The following is a 13,987-nucleotide window of genomic DNA, read 5'->3' as shown; positions in this document are numbered from 1 at the left end:
GAGTGATATGGTCAATGCCGTTGCAGAGTTTTCCGCTGACCTCTCTAACACCATATGGTGACCTTATGGGCCTCACAGGGATGGCAGAAACGCTGTTACACTGACACAGAGGACAACAGAGGGAAACACACACACACAGACGGCAGTTAGAGGAGGAACTCAGAGGACGTAGAGATGGTGTAGGGCCAGTGCATTTAAACACAGGAGACATGAATGGGAGAGAGTTTTAAAGCAATTACTACCGTCACCACTCAAGTGAGTTATAATGTGACATTTGAGGCACGAGCGTACCGTCACACATCGGAACCAAGGATTGGTGTTGTAGGCCTACAGTGCGTCTGCTTCCCGCGGAAGTAAGGCTGCGTGGAATGAAATTGATTCCCGAAGGGCCAATTAAGCAGGAACGTATTCATTTCCACCAGTGCGATGAACTTAGAACTAATATGGACGAGGGGAAGAAAACAGATATTTGCACAGAGCAAACAAAAACCCTCATAAGAAATGCTCAGACCATGAATGCATAAATGTGGCGGCTCCATGATTAGAATATAACGACATGAAACAAAGGACAAGCAGCTGGTGGATGAGGCATAATGAAAATAAAACGTTAATATGAATTTTTCATGGAGGAACCTGTGACAATTGCCTACGTGTGCATTTTCCGGCAGCTATACATTATTCAACAAAAGGCGTGCGACTTCAAATGGTGAGTTTATTCTCACATTTCACTGGAGAAAAATGCAGAATTTAATGAAATCTATGAATAAAATGATGCTCTAGTTATATATAAATAAGTCAAATGGAAGATTGGTTTTTTTTCCCCGTGTTTAAATCCACAACGGGGCTTAAGTTGCTTCCAGAGAACACAACAGAGTGCACAGAAAGACATCCATCTAATGGACAATAGAATCCCCATCGATACTGTGCAGATTTACCCGGTAACAAACGGTCAAACGACCGTAGTATACAAACCTCAGAGAGCAGATGCAATATTAAAATAGAAATAAAACAGATAAAGAGCTCTTTGTAAGTGAACAGGAAACAAATTCCAATCACGATGTATAATAAACCTGAAAGCAATGACGGTAATTATCTTTGAACACTGACGCTTTCATTCTCACATTATCTTGATGGCTTTACTTCATGCGGTATTTTATTTTGTACCCAACTGTAATTATCTGATGGATCTGGCTGTATTTGTAGTTTCATTGCTGTGCAATCAAAGTACAAAAAAAGGGCAATTTCTCGAAAAAAGCAATTTCCTGTGTGTGTATCTCTCTCTCTCTCTCTGTCTTTCTGATACACACTCGCACACCTATACCATCGCCATTGTTCCCACCATCTGCACGTCTGTGGGAACACAGGAAACATTCTGAGCCAGAGCTTTTGGCAATGAAAGAAAGAAACGTACAGAGCACAGTATTTGTCCTCAATTCATCACCAGGACGAGTGAGAGTCTATCAGAAATACTGTGTATAAAAGCATGATCGGCCAACTGAGTACCTGAACACCTGAACAGAAACCAAAGGAAAAATCTAATATTTTAAGATGCTAATCTGATCAGAACTGTACTTGTGTTCAGGTGAACTCATCTCTCAAGGCCTGCTGCTGGTTGAGAATACGACACAACTTGACGGGTGTTATTATTTGTGGCTATTCGACGGTGTTTCTGCAGACTGGAGTCTTAAAGTGATTGTTTCATCAGTTCAACAGGTGGGCAGGAAGAGTGGCTCATCCTTTACCGACAGGGTCGGTGGTTCGATCCCCAGCTCCTCCCGTCTGCATGGTGAAGTGTCCTTGGGGCGAGACGCTCGAACCCTAAGATGCTCCAAATGCAGAAGTCAACTTTCATGTATGTACTTGTGTTTAAATGACAATTTGAATAAAAGTAATGTTAAATGTTGTAAAAAAAACAAACAATTCTGTGGAACTCAGAGCATTTTAATGTGTCAAACTTAACAATAACAAGAAATCTAAACTTCTGTAAATCTTCCAGAAACGCTATTCCAATGATTTTGTTAATATTTTGAGGTGTTTTTTCCCATTTATTTTCTCCAATAAACATGTAAAACAAGCCGACGCTGAGGGATGTTAGCTCAACGGTCGGCGTTAATTATTCTGTCATTGTACAAAAACACTGAACATTGAGGTGAAACATGCACTAACATGTCAGGTAAAGTAGCATGTTTCAGCACGTTTAGGAGCCGATATTTATACGCCGCATTAAAATGACATTTGGTGGCAGCCGGTGCACAGTTTAAATTGGTGCTTAAAAACACTGCTAGGTAGCAATACAAAAAAATATAATTACAAATAATACTGGAGATTGCCCACCACGAACAGCTGTTGCATACCATGCCTATTAGCTATTTAGAATTCTGAACATAGGGAATGCTATCTATAGCTTCTGCAGCCAAAGTGCTTGTAAAAAAGATAAACTTCACCTTTATAAGGTTTAAAATAATTACAATGTTTTTTTCAGTAGTCAAAACAGCATTTTCAGAGTAACGGCAGACGTGAACGCATGAAGCAAGCACTTTGGAGTATTTCTGGAAACGTCTGGGCTTTGACAGTCCGGCGTACGTACGGTAGCATTCTCTGGGTTTTAGAAGAGCGGCATATAAATCACACTTTGTAGTGCTTGGGTCAGCGCCATGTCCAGCTGAGGTCTGCATGACCTCCAATGTCTTCTGCACCTGTTTTCCACTTCCCCTTGTGTGTCGGCATCCCCCCCCCCCCGATATCCAAGTTCAGAAGCAGTCATGAATGCAACTTACTTTGGTTCCATCTGCATGGCGTGTTCTTTCCTCCGTCTCATCTGTACTCAGCCCTGGAATGTTTGTCTCACCATTCTCTGTACCTCTCTTTCTCCCGACTTCCTGTCATTCATTGCTCTTGGCGCTGCGACTCGTCTTGCTCAGCACCGTGTTAAGTTCGTTCAGCAGATTAGGAGGCATCATGCTCTCCCCGCCCTGAGCAGGTCTCCTGCCGAGGGTCTTGCAGCCACTCTGGGGGGGGACAGGCAAAGCCAGGGGCTGCGAGTGTCTGGACGAGGACGGGGACGCGAGGCGTCGAGGCTGGCCGGCATCCACAGAGGTTCTTCTGTGCAGGACTTCTGGGGCCTTGAGCAAGTCTTTGTGATTGGCGAAGTTGGCTGTGATGTTTGTCCTGTGGGGAAGAGTGGTGGACCTTGGGTTGCCATCGACTAGAGACATCCTGTTGTCTGTCAGCTGTGGGCAAACGTGACCGATAAACATGAATGGGAATAGATTGAAAGTCAACCACAGACTACAGGAGCCCCCTAAACCCACATGTGTCATGTCAGGAGAGTTCCTTGTACTCACATGTACATATGGAAATACATGTTGTTTTGAATATATGAAATGTTCTTTCAAAATCTTTGAGCTGAAGCCTTAAAAACATGTTAATCGGCTTCTCCCGATGTAACATGAATGCAACTGTCAGCAAGCAAAAGGAAGCAATTATACGGGAAGAGAGGTCTACAATTGAACAGGCTGCTTCGTCTCATCCAGATTTTAACATTCCTAATACACAAACAGCGTGTGCACTGTTCAGCTTGTCATTGATTGCTCACCTGTTTGCTGGTGTTGTGGCTGTGTGTGATCTTCTGGCCGTCGGTCACCGCTCCGCCTTTGAAGGGTTTGAGATACGCCGCCTCTTTTGAGTTACCCGCCTTTGAACAGAAGTCAGAACCGTACTGAAGACACGCATGCCAACAGCACAATTTACAAGTATGGTAATAACCACCCCATTGGCATCAATGTATACAATGTATAGATATTGAGTGGACCCCCTAAAGCTTCTTCAGACATGAGGGAGACAATCCTGTGTGACTGTGTTTTGATCTCTGGCTAAACTTTCTCCTGAACAACTTCTTCTTTTGACCGCTAGACCTATAGAACTGTCTCTCTTTATAAAAAGAAATGTGTATTTCATCACTGCTAGGACCCGTCCTTGGACCTTTGCACCCTCACCCTCACCACCACCACCACAAACCACTCCACCTTGCTTCGAAACGAGGTCCTTCATCGAGCAGTTGCTATGGAAACTGTCTGGGGCACAATGTTCGCTAACAGGTAAGAGAAAGGAAATCAAGACTGCTGAAGTGCTCTCTGTCTACCTTCTCATCTGCTCTCTCTCTCTCTCTCTCTCTCTCTCTCTCTCTCTCTCTCTCTCTCTCTCTCTGCCCGTGTCCTTCCCACAAGCCCCTGTGATGGGAGCTGACAATCCTGATATTTAGCGGATTTGGGAGGAGAATCCTAATATTTTTAGCCGGCTCCAGTCTGCTATAGATTTTAGTCGTTGTAAAGCTAAGAGCTTCTGCAAAGAGTCACTGAGCCCAGTGAAATAAACACCTTGAAACACTTAGAAACAACAGACACACACACACAAAAAAAAAATTGGCTTCCCCTTTAGATCAATCTCTCCCCGACAACGTTGCCCTTTTTACTTGCCAGCCCAAACTAAGGCACTAAAAGGCTTTTTACTGTAAGCACCCGTGATAAACAACACCGTGCTGCAGGCGGGTTCCCATAAAGGAAGCCGAGCTCAGGGCTAATACCGATTGATTGTGTGCCGAGCGTACAATGCGGAGCGGCGGAGATCTTTCAGTTCGGGAGGAGCGTGATGTTCAAGTTACAGTCGTTCACTTGGAAATGAGCAGAAGAGACATATTTAGTCTAATGAGGGAACAGGATGGTTACTTCACCAAGTATGTTCGGGAGGAATATGAGAGAGGAAAAACACAAGAAATATGACACACTGGTAGCTGCTCTCCCCGTGTTTGCTTTGCCTTTGCATTATTTATCTCATATGTGCTGTGTCAGCGACTGACAGCGACAACACTTAGCTGTATCTGGGGGCTAAGTACCACAATGTGACTGTTACAGTCGCCGTGACCTTATTCTCACAGCTCTTCCACATAAAGTGATTTATGTTATTGCTGAGTGACCTCGAAAACTTTACTGCTCTCTCTCCCTGTTTATGCATCTCATCTGACTAACGGCACAATGGAAATGGATGATTGGGGGGGGGGGGGGAATATGGATATGGATTGTAAAATGTGATTTATTCCGGTCGTAATCGAGTGTATTTTTCATCCAAACGAGGAAGGGGGGGGAGGATCTCTCCGCAATGTGCATGTCACATTCACGGATATTTTCGGTTTGCAGCAACAGGAAAAAAAAAATAAAAAGTGTTCGGGGGGGAGGCAAAAACAATCCTTCACTGCCAGAGTCGACGCATGCTCTGCTGCTTCATTGAGCGTCTGCACGGGAGCACTCCTCACTCTTATTCCAACAGCCCTGTTGCACGCCGTCTTACCGTTATCCTGACGACGTCGGCCACCCAGCTGACCTGCGCCTCCCTCGTCTCGCAGCAGAAATGCCTGAGGAGTGAAAGCCCAGTTGCACAAGTCACTCATTTCCAGCTCGTTATTTTCACACTTCTTTGAAACCAGGTGACTGGATTTGGTGAGTCACAGCACAGTTTCTCATGGTTGCATGACTCTGCGTGGGTATTGGCGATTAGTGCTGTAGGTAACAATCGAGGAAGATGGTTTAAATGATAACCGTCAGCTATTGAGGTTTGTAAAGCATGCCGCGTTAAACAGCAGCCTTAAAGACACTGGTGTCACATGCTAAACACTAACACAGATGCCCCCATCCTGTTCAGAAAGGTTCAGTTAAATAACTTTAAAAAATAGTTTATACGTTTATACTGACATCATAAATGTTAAATTATGATACTAGCTAGCATTTGTAAAGAAATTATAATTGCCAATTTAAAAAGGCAGCAAATAATTGTTTACAAGGAAGCTATAAATCATTGTTTCACTTCCTGTGAGCGGACCAGACAGCAGCATCTCACCATGTGATCATCATTAATATATATTTGACAGCGCTGACGGGCCCACTGCTAATCCACTTGGACGTTTAGTGCTTTAAATTCAACTTCTTGACTCCCCGCCACTTGACCCCCTCTTTGTTTTAGAGATAATTTAAGTGGAAAGGGTAAAAGTCAAACCCATCAATTATTGAATTAGAGACCTTCTGCACGGCACTCACCATTGTTGTTTATCAGTGTAGACTGTGAAGCCCCAGCTGTTAAACGACAAAAAAAAAGGGACACGGTTCAGATTTGGCGTCTGCAAACTGAATATTGTCATTTGAAGACAAGAGGATAGAAACATGCTTCTGTGAGAGGAATGTGGAATTCAACACCAGAGAAGAAACAAAAGAGTTCACTACAAATGCAGGATGCTACACAATGGAATTAGTCAGTGGAGTTCCAGCCCACATTTTTATGCAAAGTGTGCCGCACACTATTCGCCTTAAACTACAATTTCTTACAGGTATTAGATATGCATAATGTTCGCTGGTATGTACATGTAATGCTCACATGTGAATTCGTTGTGTGATGCTGGGAACTGATTGATAATTGGACTGTGTACACACACACACACAGACGTTTATGTATGTTTAAGTGGTAGTGTACGGTTAAAAAGATCACCTGCCTGGAGAATACAACCTTTCCCTGAAACCCTTTTTCGCAGCTGTGGCTGAACAGGAGCGGGAAAAAGTGGAGGCAGAACAAAGCGAAAGAAGGGGGGCAGAGATGGAGCGCTGGCAAGCCTGGAGCACCACTCCTGTGAGTTAAGGCAGCCGATCCGAAAAAAGCCTGCAGTAGAGGCCGCTCACAGAGAGACCTCTGCCTAATGAGGTACTGGAGCGCTGCCTCTCTCCGAAACCCTCTCACCATGACTCTCTGCATTCTCCTCAGCACTCTGTCTTTATTTCTTTATTCACCGTAACACTTCTCCCAAAGCCCACTCAACACTATATCTATGATACCACGCAGTATCATCCGCTCCCTCCGTCCTTCTCTCCCTCTCTCTTCATCTCCCACTCTTGCTCTCTTATCCACTTTCCCTACCCTGAAGGACGGCGTAATGCAGACAATCGCTTGCCGGACTCATTTTTCACGCTTCCCCAGACTCCAAATTCCGACATGGGGGGAAAATTATGAGGAATTAGAATTGGGTAATGTGAAATTAGAGGGTTTGGCTTCTCAAAAACTTTTCCTCTGCGCTTGACCAACGCGAAGCCGCTGAAGGGTTTTGGCATGTGTCGTAAATTATAATAATAGAAGGTCGTTAAAATAAAACAGCGGCGGCGATGTTTTCCACGCGGCGGAATGATTTGTATTTGTTAAAATGCAATTACATTTAATCAATTTCATTACAGTGAAAAATAGGATTGGGGGGGGGGGTCAGGAGCGGCTTGGGTATCTCCTGGTGACGCCAACCTTTGAGGGAAGAGAAAAGGGCGATATATCTTCGGGGACAAATTGTTTACACACAGACAGAGACAGTAGCAGTGCTAAATAACCACTAGTTCATCTTAATAACAGAGGGGTGACTGTGCTGAGAGCGCACAGCAGTCGTTTTGGCTCTTAATGAGTCACGTTTGACCACAATCGTTATGCAGCCACGCCATGTGCCAAAAAAACGCAGGGAAATAGTTTGGTTCGATATTTACTGCACCAAAAAGACGTGCGAGGAAGGAGTGGAAATGTATACAAATGAGCATTAAAAGTGGCTCGTAATGGTTGATTAACCGCCGTGGCAGAGGGGTTTGGGGATTTATCGTCCAGGGGAAAGCAAGGTGTAAAAATGTGTGGCGTCGTTGTTTTATTGGCTGCTCGCAGAGGGAGAGACGAGCCATCATCCACATTTCCGTGATATTTATACGACAATGAAAACAATTTCACTGAGGGAATAAATCAAATTGCAGCAAATGAATAAATGCTCATGAACTGCACTTTCAAAAAGGAGCTTCCAAAAAAGCCAGCAATGAGACAGATTTATATTGTTGTATTTATTGAGATGCGATCCTCTGATTGTCTGAAGCTGCCAATCACCACGCGTTACATTTTAGATTGTTTTTATGTATTTACAGGAGCAATCTTATCAAAGCACAAACAAACATGTTTTTTTTTACTTTTGAAAATAAGACATTTGAATGCGGACCTTGGATACAGGAGCTCGATATGAAAAAAAGAACTGTCCACTTACGAGGTTTTTCAATGGCTTTCAGCCACATACCATGGTCTTCCTCAGTGGATTGCGTAACATTACAGAACAAGCTAATCAGAGACTTTTTAAATGAAGTCGCCAGCCTTAATGTTGATTCACCACCGTCTTTCTTCTTTATAACCTTCCTCTATGTGATAAAAAGAGAGTGCGTTTGAAGTTTCTAAAAATGATTATGCTTTCTGGTTTCTTTTAGGACATGCGAGTCTTAGTCTTAGTGAATCTACCAGAGATTTGAATGCCTTTGTCATTCATATGCTGCACTCCTCTGATTACGGGTAGATGTAGGAACAGACACTAGAGGTGTATCGTGCAATGCGAGTGCAGTTTACCTGGTTGGAGGTTTTAGCTTTCTCTTCAGGCCAAGGTAACATTTCACAGAGCGGAGCTGGATTACTTTCTCTGCTTTAGTGCTCTGCGAAAAACAAAAACAGCAATTGAACATTTTTGGAAGAATAAATCAGTGAGGGGGGGAAAATAAAATGAAGAAATAACTAAAAACAGCTAAAACAACTGAAGAAACCCCATGCACTGCTTTGCTTTGCTTCTCTCCTCAGAATACCAACGCAAACCAAATTATAGTAAAAGTATACAATTAGAGAGGTTATCAATTGTATGACACATGTCATCATTATGCTGAAGTGTCCATATTCACAGGTCAAACTAAGTGAAATCTTAAACCGAGAATAGCTGAACATAAAGGACCAATTAGAAATAAAAACATGGATTATTCTATTGTGAGGCACTAAAAGGAAAGAACCCATGGTGCTGCTGCCTCCCCTTTAATTCATAGGCATTGAGCAAGTCACTCTGAACGCCATGGGTGGCGATATCATGAATCAGTTATTGAAGAAGGGGAAGCATATTGGATATATAAACTCCTTGGAGCCACATGGGTTACACTCCTACTTTTGTATTGTATTAACTTGTATTGTGTTTTGTATAGTACCTTCTTCTAATATAAACATATTTACTACATTTTCTACCATTTCTTTGACATGCATCTTTAATATATTAATACCTTTGTACACTATGATATTTCTTGATTCATATTAATTGTCGAGGCTATTGGTTTTTTGGTACCCTCTGGTCATGTTTATGCCGCCTTATGGAAAGATCTACTCCGTTGTACTCTTGAAACGTTTCGGTTCTTCTAATGGAAATGTATTTATCTTTATTCATATCCAGATGCTTGCTACCTATTATTGTTTACTCTTGTACTGGTTGCTGTAGAGGCAGCTGTGTGATTCTTGGCTAATCAGCGCCACATGATTAAAGGCACACCTGACGGCAACGGAGCCCAAACCGAACCCGATGACGCAACATGCGGAAACGTGCATTTCTCTCTTTCTTGTTCTTAAATGTAATTCGTGTCTAAATCGGTATCTGGGTGGGTGTGCTGGTGTCTTCGTTTCTTTCGGTTTGCTGCACTCGACTAAACAGACCAAAGTGAAATAAAATGCCAACAAACTACCCGCGCGGCATCAAAACACGACAATCAATTTGAGTCATTACCAGCACGCCTCTTCTTCCAAGCAACAGAGAACAAAGTGGAGGAGAACAAAGCGAACTAAATCAAAAGTTTGCCTTTGACACCTACACACCGCAACCCACCACCCGCTCCCCGTTCCATGCAACTTAGTCTGTGCTAAATACAGACCTGGCAATAATAGTGGAGGCCAAAGAATATCAATTCATTTTCAGAAAGCCTTCTAATGTCCTCAGCATTTACACAGTAATTAGCCACTTGTGCAACTTGATATTTAGAGAAGCTTGCAGTGAAAGCACCCCCCCCCCCCCCACACACACACACACACACACACATCACCACCCCTCACCATTTCCCCTCCGCCATTGTGCCAGAATTACTGCACCTCCATCAATTATTTACACTTCTTCACACTCCTTTACAAATCCCATGTTTCAACTGCAGAAATGTGCTGAGAAAAAAAAAAAAAAAAAAAGGCCTCCGGAGAACTGGGACCTGCTGGTCCTCTGTGAAGCACTCACTGGATTCTTCCTCTTCTTCAAAATAGAGAGGAAAGTCCGCTGCCATCAGTACGTTTCATTTTCCTACTTAATTCAAATATTGTGGAACCCTGAGACGGACACGTCGCCGGGGAGATGAAGCAGAGACGGTTTGGGTGTAGCTTGGTCTATTTAGTTGCAGTTACGTAGATGCTAACATATTTTAGTCTGATAACCTTTTCAATACCCCCCCGTGACACAAAGCAATCTGTGTTGGCCCGGAATTTTGTGTTTGCATGCAAAAAAAAACAAACAACCCCAAGTGTTTACAGTTGATGTGGCAGAAGATTAGGCTGGAAATGAAAGTGTTCGTACTTTGATATCTCTGTAGAGCAGCAGCTTGTCGGCGCGTAGAACGACATATTTATCCTGGAATTTGTGCCCCGACAGCAGTTTGGAGGATCCATCGCTGAACTTCAGATAGTCTCCTTTCACCAACTGTCCTTCGTCTGATGTAAAACACAATTAAACTTAATTAAAGAGGAAAATATACTTTCAGCAAAGGACACACAAGTCTATCAACTGGTGCTGTAACTGTTTATTCATCACTTTTAGCTCACTATGTCAATGGTTTATCTATTGTATGTAGATAACTGTTTTTACTGTTTATCCATTACTTTTATCCAACTATTAACACGTCTCAGCTCTTTTGCTACAAAATCTACATTCTATAATACTGTTCAGGTGTTACAGTTGAGTCAATATTTTATATTTGTTTCATTAACATATGTTCAGTTACTTGAAATCTTCATAACTACAAGTTAGTTGAGATATACAGGTCCAGACTAAACCAATTAAAAACAAGACCTGTATGAACATTTGCATTAATAGGTAAAACGATATACTGTACCTTTCCCATCGGACACTCTGTTGGCCCCGGTGAACTTCTTTATAACAAGAAAGGCCGACCGAGGGCAGTCCAGAGTGCTCCACTCCAGCACCTGTTCAAGAATCTTCTCATTGTGGTGCAACGGCCGCTCTGTTGGAAAATAAAAGCCCACAGATCAGAGGGAGGAGAATGAAGAGTCATGGTCAAAAAAAGTCAACTGCCAAGAACAAAGGAATTCAGTCTTCTCATGAATTATAAATGAATGAAACCACAGCCTCATATCATTGAAGCCATGACAATTTCTAGTTCACTAAATAACGGAATTATGTTGTTGTTCTACCAATTTTCATCACAGAGCAGTTTAAATTATCTCCAGCATATCGGGACCTGATTATAAAAACACACTCATGTGCAAAATAGACCTATTATCTCCTCCTAATTGGTGAACAGGGTACATGCTATCAGCCACAAAAAAAAAGGGAGATAATTTGTGTACCACCACCCCTGCTCTGATGCCTCCATCTCCAGACACCCATTTTTCATAACCGAAGGAGGTAAAAAGAGCCACAACGGCATAACTTATTCATAATGGTGGGCTTATCTTCTCTCTGCAATCTCTGCAGACCCAGGCCATTGGAATTAGTTCCTCATTTCCCAACAAATATTAGCTCCCCCTTTTTCCGCCTATTGTCCCCGATAACAGTGTTTATCTGTAGCTATCCTCCAAAATGGCTAATTAACGCATTTTCCCACCCTTCTTTGTGGTCTTATGAGCAAAGCCTGTCACGCTAACACCTTTCAAAGCAGCTCGACTGTTTACTCGTCCACAGACATATTGTCTTGGCGTGGAAAATATGCTGAACCGTCAGCAAATACATTCGGTATTCAACGCACCTTCATTTTTATTTATTTATTTTTTTTTTAGAAGAGGACGGCGCGTCCTCTGTAACTTTGTGAGGAGAAAAACAAACATAAGAGCGTAAACTCTCATTGAACTTGCGGGAAAAGTGCACGGGGACCGCCAGCTAAGCATCTTCACGACAGAGCTCAACTTTGACTTCCCCTTGCTTGCTTGCTTCCCCGTGCCATGATCAAATGCAGGCGCGCGAAGGCACGGGGGGGGAGGTCAGCTCCCCGGGTCAAATCATGCAAGGAAGATGAAGGTAATTCATGACATACGACAGTGAAGATGATTAATTAATGTGCATATCATCAAAACCGACGATGCGTGGCTAATTTCTCAGTGGGCTTCCAGTGTTCGCAGACACTTGTTCATTAGAGAGAGAACATAATCCTCTTATCACGAGGGTGATCTTTGTATATGGCCGTGATAAAGGTAGCCATTTAAATCACTAATCGGCAGAGTAACCAACAACTGTACTCAAGTAAAAGTACTGCTACCTTTCAGCAGCAAGTAACTGCCATGACATGAATACGTTTGTCTCCTGTACTGTATCAGGACAAAGCATGTGCATGTGCATAATAGACTGTGTGTGCTATTTCACAAAGTAAATAAGAAGACTGTCAACATGTTACAGCGGCCTTAAACTTTGATCACTCCAGTAAATATGCCACAGTCTCTCCAATCACATTAAATCCCGTCTGACAATGTCTCACATCAGATGACTCACTGAGGCTAATTAGGGAGAAAAGTGCTGTGATATTTCATTTGTAGTCGCCTATTAAATGTGTGTGCTCACTTCATCACGGAGACATGCGTTAATCTGCTGTTGAAACACGATAACAGACATACAATGAAAGCAGTTTGTTTTTGTCTCTGCTTTTCTGTCTCTTTAAACTGCGTGACAGTGCAGGAGGGAGTTTTCATGGTTCAAGCAGATTGAGGAGGCACCTGTGCAAAGTCTAAGGCTTCAGCATGACTGTTACTCTATGAAAGCCAGACTTAATGTAATTATGTTTCAGCTGCAATTAAATTAAATTAAAATAGGAGATAGGAATTATTTCTATCATTATCATTTCATTATTATTTACATTTTTACCAGGACTTTGAATGTTGGAGATAATCACACAGCACAGGTTTTCAGGATGCTTTGTAATTTAAATAAAGTATCACGAGGTGAGAGGGAGGGGACTGTTGAACACAGCGTACCTAACTCTCCATTCTCAATGACTTCAAACGTGGTCCAGGAGTCATCGGCACCAAAGGTGACGTTCCTCATGCTCAGCGCGGTTTCTGCAAGCTCCGTGGACCGCATGCTGGGGGAGACCTGCCGCAAAAACACAACAAACAGGTAAACGCACAGCAAGTAAAAGGAGAAACAATCCAACAAAGTAAACACCTCCTGCATATAAAAGCTCAGACCATAAGCTCCCTGGATCGATATCGCAGCCTTCAAACCGTCTCTCCCTTTGAACAGCCACTCGATATTTAACATGTAACACTAACGGCACAGATTTCTGACTCACGTACACGGTGGTGCACTGATTACATCCTTGCTTCTTTGTCAAGGTATCAGGCGTACCTGTACAGGACTGAACAAAGCAAATGTGTCTACTTAACTCCACAGAGAGAAAGTGGAGGATTGAAGTCAAACCGTGCTGCCGAGCGCTCCCTCTTTAACCCCGTCCCTATTTCTGCCGCGCGACCTGAGAAAGGACTCCGACACCCTACAGCGGCCCGCGTGCCTCGTAAAATGCAATTACTCACACAATTAAATCAGACTTTTCTTTGATTAGTTCACTTTTGATTTATTTCCGGGGCGGTAATCCCATCAGGTTAAACCACGAATGTCTCAGCCCTATTCCATCAACCTCTGCACCTCTCAGTCTACCCCACCTTCATCCCACACTCCATCTTCCTTATTTCACCTCACCACCAAAGGACCTGCGGGAAAGTACACATTAACTCAGACACACCATACTCGTATACCTTGATTAAACAGCAGTTCTCCGGCTCTTTCTTTTCCAGGTACACCTCGAAGATCAGGTCCCCGGCTGGAGAGAACTGTGGAGAGAGAGAGAGAGAGAGAGAGAGAGAGAGAGAGAGAGAGAGAGAG

General features: G+C 43.1%; 1 protein-coding gene across 1 annotated transcript; it reads right to left on the bottom strand.

Moving 5' to 3' along the window:
* Positions 1–678: 678 nt before the first annotated feature.
* Positions 679–13,976, bottom strand: LOC116376929 (arf-GAP with Rho-GAP domain, ANK repeat and PH domain-containing protein 2-like). Its single transcript, XM_031838434.1, has 9 exons — positions 13,861–13,976; positions 13,081–13,198; positions 10,992–11,120; positions 10,457–10,590; positions 8,446–8,528; positions 6,087–6,122; positions 5,344–5,407; positions 3,596–3,694; positions 679–3,230 (listed from the first exon to the last, which is right to left on the bottom strand). The coding sequence occupies exons 2-9, from the start codon at positions 13,184–13,186 to the stop codon at positions 2,883–2,885; spliced, it is 999 nt and encodes a 332-aa protein (XP_031694294.1). The 5' UTR covers positions 13,187–13,198; positions 13,861–13,976; the 3' UTR covers positions 679–2,882.
* Positions 13,977–13,987: the final 11 nt, after the last annotated feature.

Source organism: Anarrhichthys ocellatus, unplaced genomic scaffold, assembly GCF_004355925.1.
Source record: "Anarrhichthys ocellatus isolate YVR2014 unplaced genomic scaffold, GSC_Weel_1.0 scaffold715, whole genome shotgun sequence".
In the NCBI taxonomy this organism is placed as follows: domain Eukaryota; kingdom Metazoa; phylum Chordata; class Actinopteri; order Perciformes; family Anarhichadidae; genus Anarrhichthys; species Anarrhichthys ocellatus.
This window is presented reverse-complemented; position numbering and strand designations above follow the sequence as displayed.